The sequence below is a fragment of the Neltuma alba genome, unplaced genomic scaffold (genome assembly GCF_004799145.2).
Source record: "Neltuma alba isolate B1F8T4 unplaced genomic scaffold, ASM479914v2 tig00011322_pilon, whole genome shotgun sequence".
NCBI classification, from domain to species: Eukaryota; Viridiplantae; Streptophyta; class Magnoliopsida; order Fabales; family Fabaceae; genus Neltuma; species Neltuma alba.
The window spans coordinates 31441-39177 of NW_021636029.1; the positions used below are offsets into that span (position 1 = coordinate 31441).

The 7737-nt window shown below is 36.2% G+C and overlaps 2 protein-coding genes and 1 long non-coding RNA gene across 3 annotated transcripts; all 3 read right to left on the minus strand.

Moving 5' to 3' along the window:
- Positions 1–1330: 1330 nt before the first annotated feature.
- LOC114711905 (uncharacterized) lies at positions 1331–2311 on the minus strand. Its single transcript, XR_003737177.1, has 2 exons — positions 1804–2311; positions 1331–1714 (listed from the first exon to the last, which is right to left on the minus strand). It is a non-coding gene; the product is annotated as an uncharacterized LOC114711905 (long non-coding RNA).
- Positions 2312–3273: 962 nt separating this feature from the next.
- On the minus strand, positions 3274–6105 carry LOC114711869 (TMV resistance protein N-like). Its single transcript, XM_028896299.1, has 3 exons — positions 5203–6105; positions 4575–4686; positions 3274–4442 (listed from the first exon to the last, which is right to left on the minus strand). The coding sequence occupies exons 1-3, from the start codon at positions 6103–6105 to the stop codon at positions 3274–3276; spliced, it is 2184 nt and encodes a 727-aa protein (XP_028752132.1).
- An 86-nt stretch (positions 6106–6191) lies between these two features.
- LOC114711871 (disease resistance protein RLM3-like) lies at positions 6192–7033 on the minus strand. The gene is made up of 2 exons (XM_028896300.1): positions 6537–7033; positions 6192–6270 (listed from the first exon to the last, which is right to left on the minus strand). Exons 1-2 carry the CDS (start codon positions 7031–7033, stop codon positions 6192–6194), a joined length of 576 nt encoding a protein of 191 aa, XP_028752133.1.
- Between the last annotated feature and the right edge of the window lie 704 nt (positions 7034–7737).

Genomic DNA, 7737 nt, shown 5'->3' on the forward strand with positions numbered 1-7737 from the left:
TGCTTAGGATTACTGGGGAGGTCAATTATGTTGCCGCTCCTATCCAGCACCACATGACTTAGAGACAACATGCTATCGAAAAAGATATGTAGCTTCAAATCATCAATGATTTCACAGTCGGAAAGCCTAAGAACCGTCAAACTTGTCAAGCAAGATAATTGGTTGGGAAGGTTCACAAGTCTTGAGCCACTAAGACTGATCTCTTCCAATTTACTTGAACCAATAAGACTGATCTCTTCCAACTGAGCAGAAGAAGAGGATGAAGCAGCTTCAAAGGCCATATCTATGCGACCGAGCAGCGGGGAGAGCACTGTGCTTTATCAAATGTAGTATCTAGAATTAAATCATTATAATATAGCGAGATATTTTTTTGGCAAACAGAAACATTCTTTTTATCAGATGAAGACATGCGCTCTGAGTGTACATGTGAGCCAAAAAACATGTACGTAGTGCCAAATCGCAAATTCCCTGCACTAGACATTTATATATAAGGAAAAACTGCCCACTCTATTATACAACATATGATATACTACCTCTGATCTTAATTATAAAATCTTATTTATACCAATCATAATTATAAGACTTTATTTGTAAACTATAAATGAGGTCTTATAATGATAACCGGAGGTAGTACAATAATATTTTCAAATAATTCAAAATGCTCTTTATAACTAGCAAAAGCAATATTCAATTCTCCTCATGCTTCTTTTTTTCCTTATTCGAGGCTCCACTTGTAAAAAAGTGATCCCCAAACAGAGGAACAATGACGCAACACACACTTCTTACGATGCAACCAGGGGAGAGTCTGGGGGATGGTCACAGAAATAGAGATCAGAAAACGAGACGGTGATAAACAGATTAGATTATATATCAATTTAAATATTTTAAATTAATTTAGTAACTTTTTTAATCTTTTCAAATTAATTAACTTGATATTCTATTAAGAGCTGGAGGTAGTACTTTGCTTGGACAAAACGGTGGCCGCAAAGCTCTTACTCAAGCTGTCAGAGGCAACCTCATTGGCCATGCTTCTGTATCCCAACAACACAAATACAACAAGACTTTTGTTCCAACAAAATTTCCTATTAAACCTAGACAGCCAAATATAAAGCCTCAATGGTGAATTCAAAGCAAAGCTTTAAGTTCATGCCGACAAAAACAAAAACAAAAAACAAAACAGAGCTTTATGTCAGTGAACTGCTGTTGATTCCTTCTTGTAATTTCCTGCCTTCCAAGTAGCATGCCCATTTCAATACCGTCTACAAAGTCAATTTGAAACTATAATATGATGAGAGATAAAATAAACACTATACTACTCTATCTCTTTTTATCAAATTAAAATAGAACGCTTTGCCAATAATAATAACAACCATGAGATACTATTTATGTCTGCAACATCTTCAATTCAAAACACTCTTTTTATCAAATGAAAACACTCTGAGAACTTGACAAAATCCGAAGAACAAGTCTATAACATCTTCAACCGAGTCATTTACATCCTTAAGATACTTGGGTAAAATCATACAAATATGGTATTTCAAATTATCAATAAAACAACCCAGCTACGCAAGATTATGTCCCTGGAGCATGCTAGTAACCAGCAATGTACATTGCTGTTTTCTCATAATTCAAATTACTCTTTATAACCAACAAAAGCCATATTCAATGCTCAACTTCTCCTTATGCTTCTCTTTTTTCTCAGCTGACACTTCACCTGTAAGAATGCAACCACTAAACAAAGTGAGAGGGTGACAAAAGAAGAAGGGAAAAAAGAAAATTAATATTCTCAATTATAATGATAACCTGCTAATCATCGCTCCATTAAAATTGCTGGATCTGAGTCTTACCACTCTCGTTCTTTTTAATTGGCACTTATAGGAAGGGATGTTGATCCTTTTTATTTGTCACTTTTATCTCTTCTTAATGCTTCATTTCCAATCCTGTCCTTATTAATTAAGGGAGATAAATGTAAAGGTGGAGAAAGAGAGAATCAGTGAGAAAAAAAATATACTAGCTATTTTATAAGAGTAAAAGTGAAAGATTTTATGTATTCAATAATTTCTTTCGTATGTGAGAAACTACTATAAGTGATATACTACAAGAGAAATCCTGCTAACAAGAGAGTTGGATGGGGTATTAAAAGAAGCTGAAAAACAACAATGTTAGGTAGGCTTTACGATTGATTATTTTGAATCCTACATTGCAATTTGCATGTTGTTATAATAATTGTAATGCGTAGATAGTATAAATTTATTTCCCTTTTCTTAAATCAAAATCTACAATTGAAGACAATCTGCTTTCAAAAAATCAAGAATCACTTCCATCTATAGAAGAAAAAAAGAAAAATAAAATTCACTGAATGAATTTTAACGTCAAAATTTAATATGCATTAACAAGTTGCACAGGCAAACCTTTAAGAGGAATCTAAACAAGGTGCTTCTAAGCATGAGGTTCTTCATGTAGAAATAGTTCAATTCTCCTAATATCATATAAGTAAAATAATGTCAATCAAATTGTAATCTAGTGGCATAAATATTTTCTTACAACTAGAAAGTTGTGGGTTCTATCTGCTTGTGATTTCAAACCATTTAACATACACTTTCTTGTCTAACTCAATAGACAAACAAATTAAATGATAAACATTTGCTCTTAAGTTAGGAGAAAAATAAAATGCAAAAATAGAAACCCAATAGAGACAGAACAATTGGAAAACATCCAGAGCAGCGAGCTTATACAAGCAAGCTTCAAAAAATGTCCTCAAACCCTCAATTATGTTCAATTTTCTTCCCCTAATTTTAACGCCACTGACAATGTTGATTGATGCCGGCTGTAACATAGTGCTTTGACCAAAGCTGGCTAACATATTTAATTATATAATACTTTATTTTTAACCTATTTCTCCTTATTTCTTCTTCTGCTTCTTTCATATTTTAAATTCCTTTAAAAATACCAGTGAAACACTTTAACTAGTCTCCTTCAATTAAACTAATCCACAAATTTTAGGAATCTTACGTTAAAGCCTAGTTTAATTAGGAATTAGATTGTTCAAGTATAAAAAAATACCTTAAGTGTATAAAAGACAATCTCACTTGCTTTATTAGTTTTTTCTTTTTTCAAAATAGATTTTCAAATCCTTCTTTATATAAATACCATTCATGAGGGAAATGCAGAAATAGGAGCCTAATAGGGAGATAAAACAATCACACACCCGCCCCTGGGGGGGAGATTACTTGCCTAAAGAATGAAGAAGGGAGTTCAGATTATATCCACTCTCTAACTGCTGGCATGTGTACCCTCATCAAACTCCATTTTTTTAAAGTGAGGCGGTGGTTGCTGCTCTTCAACATCGTGAGGCCTCTTCCTTTTCCTCCCTATTTCCATTTGCTCAATAAATTTCTGACATTCTGAGACATATACTGGCCACACCCCGCATTCTTTGATCATTAACTTGCTTTCGCCGATCATTGGCTTATGAGACCAACGAGATCGAGCAGAGAATTCAAAGCGAAGCTTTATGTTAGTGAACAACTGTTGATTTCTTCTTCTGATTTCATCCACTATGCTTTTACTTCCGAAGTGATCATCACCATTCCATATAAAAACATAATCAGATTTCCTATCTTGAAGATCCACATTACCAAGAACTGAATATGTCACATCAAAATCTTCCAAGTAGCATGTGCACATCAAACCTCGAACTGGACAGTTAATTTCTGAGTGAATATCAAGAACAATGCAGAAGAAGAAATCCGCTAAGCCTGAAATTTGAGAGAGTTCAATAGTTAAGGAGCTTTTTGTTGCCCTGTATTTGATCCACTCTGGTACTCTGCTTCCGGGAACACCAATCATATAATCACACCAGTCATCCTCATTTCTATACAATAAATAATAAGGTATAGAATAGGCAGCAGCCTCCATGATATTGTGAAACGATTGTTCATTCAGTTGCACACAATTCTCGACAAAGAAGAATATCGGGCGACCACTTGATGGTCTACAAGTTGACACAATTTCCAATGACTGGCAACCAAAGGCAACTATGCGTGCAATGGATGGTGGTAGTTCTGGTAAAGAACGAAGCCTCCTACAATTCCATATTCCAAGTGATTCCAATCCTAAAAGATGCTTAGTATTATTAGGGAGTTCAGTTATGTTACCGCACTCATTCAGGTTCACCTCTTTTAAAGACAACATGCCATCAAAAAAGATATGTAGCTTCGAATCATCAATAATTTCACAGTGTCCAAGATAAAGAACTGTCAAACTTGTCAAGCAAGATAATTGGTCGGGAAGGTTCACAAATCTTTGGCCCCCAAGCCTGAGCTCTTCCAGTTTACTTGAACGCGCTACAGACGAGTGCAAGATTTCAATTCCTGTGTCAGCTAAATCCAATTCTCTAAGTTCATCAGATGATACTGAGAACTCCTTGAGATTCGAGCACCCTAACACATAGATATCTTGTAGAGATCTTAAATGTAACTCATTTTTTAGACTCGTAAGTTTCACGCACCGCTGTAAGGACAACTCAACAAGCGAGTGGAGAGACAAGATTGAGGAATGAACAGAGCACAAACTTTCGCATTCATCAAGTCGTACCACTTTGAGATTGAAGCATTTGGAGAGATCGGGCAGCTCCAGTAGTTGTTTCGAACCACAAAGGTCTATCTCTTGTAAGCTCACAAAATCCTATACCAACAAAGAGAGACAGTTCAAATGAGGACATCAAGATGTTTCAACTAAATGAAAAACATGAAGCACAAATAAGGCTATACATACTTGCACTCCGCTCCAAAGCTTTTGAAGATGGCTATGGCGCATGCGGAGCTTAACAAGATTTTCAGGACAAAAAGTGGAGGGCAGAGATTTAAGTGGGAATCCATACCACTCTAGATACCTCATCTTATTAGGAAGAAATTTGAGACCTTCTGGAAGGTGCACATGACTTGAGGGAGTGTGGAAAGGAGAATAACAATTAGAATAAAATTTGAGATATCTTATATTAGGCATCTTCTTGAAAATGTCAGCTTCCAAATGTAGATGTTTAATTTGAGAAACATCCAATTTTATGCCTTCAACTTTGCTTGTTCCCTTATAAACAAAAATAAAATAACAAAGAAACCATATTAAGTAAATCACATCATATTACGTTCATATCACATCATTCATAAAGTTACGTATGATATAAAAAAAGGGATTTGTTACCATATTGTTAGCTAAAACTTCGTAAATTTCTTCAGAATCGCATAATCGGCTACATTTTCCTAGTTCACCATTATCTTCACGAACTATTTGCAGCCCCATTTCATGTATCAAATCATGCATTTGTACAATACCATAATGCACATTTATGAGAGCCTTGTCATGAAGTGTTCTTATCCCAATTGCTCCAGAGAAGTCAAAGCTATCTAATAAACTGATTACAAATTCTGTCGATTCTCCCTTCAAAAAGCACACGATGTCTAGAAATATTTTCTTCTCCTCATCATCCAGTTCATCATAACTCAACCTTAACACCTTTTGGATATCTTTATGAGGACTCTTCTCAAGTTTTCTCAAAGCACTATCCCATTCAGCTTCACTTCTTCTATGAAGATATAAACCCAAAACTTTTAAAGCCAATGGAATTCCTTGTGCATAAAAAACTGCCCTGTCAGTTCGTTTTTCATATCCCGTCAAAGGCTGGCTAGCGTCGAAGGCATTCAAGCAGAAAAGTTTAAGGGATTGATCAAACTTCAATTTCTTAACCTCATATATTACATCAACTCCTTTGCTAAGAACATGCTTGTCTCTGGTTGTGATGAGAATTTTACTTCCTTTCCCAAAGCAAAAGCGTCCTCCAACCAAATATTCCAATTGCTCCACACTGCTGATATCATCAAGAACAATGAAAAATTGCATACGACTAAGCCTAGACTCAAGAAAAGAGGTTGAAGCATCAATAAAGAGATCTTCCTTTAGCAGACAAGAGAGAAATTTGCGCCGTAATTCATCAATTCCATTTTGAGATTTTTCCCTTACATTTTCCAAGAAGCAAGTACTGTCATAATGGGAAGAATGTTTGAAAAATATAGTTTTGGCAATGGTTGACTTGCCGATACCCCCCATGCCCCATATTCCAATGGTTTTTGTTTTGGCATCTTTCAACAATAGTTCAATCTCTGCGCAGTTGTCCTCAATGCCTATGAGTCCTTTTAGTTCAGCTGGGGGTACTTGTGATTCAGTTTCTGCAGTATGTCTTTGATAATCTTTTGAATCAATTCAAATTCATCCCTGACATAAGAAAAATAAAAGGCAAAAAAGGAAAAGCGCAATTAAGCAGAAAAAATTGATTTATTAAAGACAAATGATAAACGATAAGTGATAAATAAATAGAGAATAAATTGTATAAAGTGTATAAATATAAATGATAAATGATAAAGACCTAAAAATGTTTACGAAAAATTGAATAAAATGTCTTAATCATTTGATCCATCACGTAAATCTCTGCAAACTCCATCATTTGTGAATAGAAGAAAATTAATGAATCTATTAATTACCTAAATGTGCGAGAGTCGTGACCAGCTAAGTTTGCAGTTTCATTAAGAGCTTGCTTCCACATTTGCATCTTGTGCTGGTCAACCTTGAGATCTCTCTCATATCTCTCAAATGCTTGCTGGTAAAGGCCAGTCTGATTGCGTACATGAGACGGGTCGACTTTAAAGAAGACAGGAATAACAATCTGTCCTTGATCTCTTTTGCAATGGCGTATATGGGCAAGTTCATCCAAGCACCATCTTGAAGAAGCATAATTTTCAGAGAACACCACCAGAGATACATATGAATCCTCGATAGCTTGCAGAAGTGATGGTGCGATCTCATCTCCTCTCACGAGCTGGTAGTCTATGTAGGTTGTGATACCTTTTCTGTCGAAAGCATGATAAAGATGGCTAGTGAAGCCGAAGCGAGTGTCCTCACCCCTAAAGCTGATGAAAACGTCATACTTCTTGCGGAGGGATTGAGCAGAGGAAGAGGATGAAGCAGCAACAAGGGCCATATCTCTATCTGATTGAGCAGCAGGGAGAGCACTGTGTAGCATTGAGAACTTTTTGGAAATAAATCAGACATGGAGTGTCAAAAGATGCAGATGAGTGGAAGAAAAAACACGCTACGCGGTTTTGTTTTGGTAGGTTTGGTAATTTCCTCGAAGGATGTAATTAATTCTTTTTTTTTTTTTTTGGATTACTCCATCCGCTATCCCAGGAAAATAGGCGTCTTTCAGCCGTGACAACGTCTCAAGACTAATCCGGATTCGAGGGCTTACAAGGATCCATACGGACGGCGCCCCCTAACCCCTTAGAGTGCTGCGTTCCCACGTCTCGACCCTGAGATCTGTGGTTAAGCTAGGACTAGGACGATCCCAGCCAGTCGATCTAACCCCGCGGGGTTATGTAATTAATTCTTTAGTCAAAAGTGTGCCACTTTATGACTTTCAGTGAAAAAGTGACGCTAATTAACGCGTAGGCGTGCCTGTGGGTGCCATGCAATTTCCAGGAAGGAGGGATTGATGGTCTTCATCCTCAAAAGAGCGCAACTTTATGACTTGGTAGTCAAAAAGATAGGTTGCTATTCTCTAATCTAAAATGTTAAACTAGGGTCAGTTACTGATGAACTTCAGGTTAATTTCTAGTATCCCTGAGTTTAATTCCCCTGCCTTACAACAATAAATCCAAGCTAAGAAGGAATTACTTAGAAAAACAT

Excerpts from the sequence above, each read along its gene's own strand:
- LOC114711869 (XM_028896299.1), bottom strand. The coding sequence starts at position 6,105 with ATGGGGGGTATCGGCAAGTCAACCATTGCCAAAACTATATTTTTCAAA. Across the intron at positions 4,687-5,202 it reads AAGTTTTAGCTAACAATATG|GATTTTGTGAGCTTACAAGA; the intron begins GTAACAAATCCC and ends TTGTTGGTATAG. Across the intron at positions 4,443-4,574 it reads ACGACTTGATGAATGCGAAA|GGTGCTCGAATCTCAAGGAG; the intron begins GTTTGTGCTCTG and ends TCTATGTGTTAG.
- LOC114711871 (XM_028896300.1), bottom strand. The coding sequence starts at position 7,033 with ATGGCCCTTGTTGCTGCTTCATCCTCTTCCTCTGCTCAATCCCTCCGC. Across the intron at positions 6,271-6,536 it reads CACGACTCTCGCACATTTAG|GGATGAATTTGAATTGATTC; the intron begins GTAATTAATAGA and ends TTCTTATGTCAG.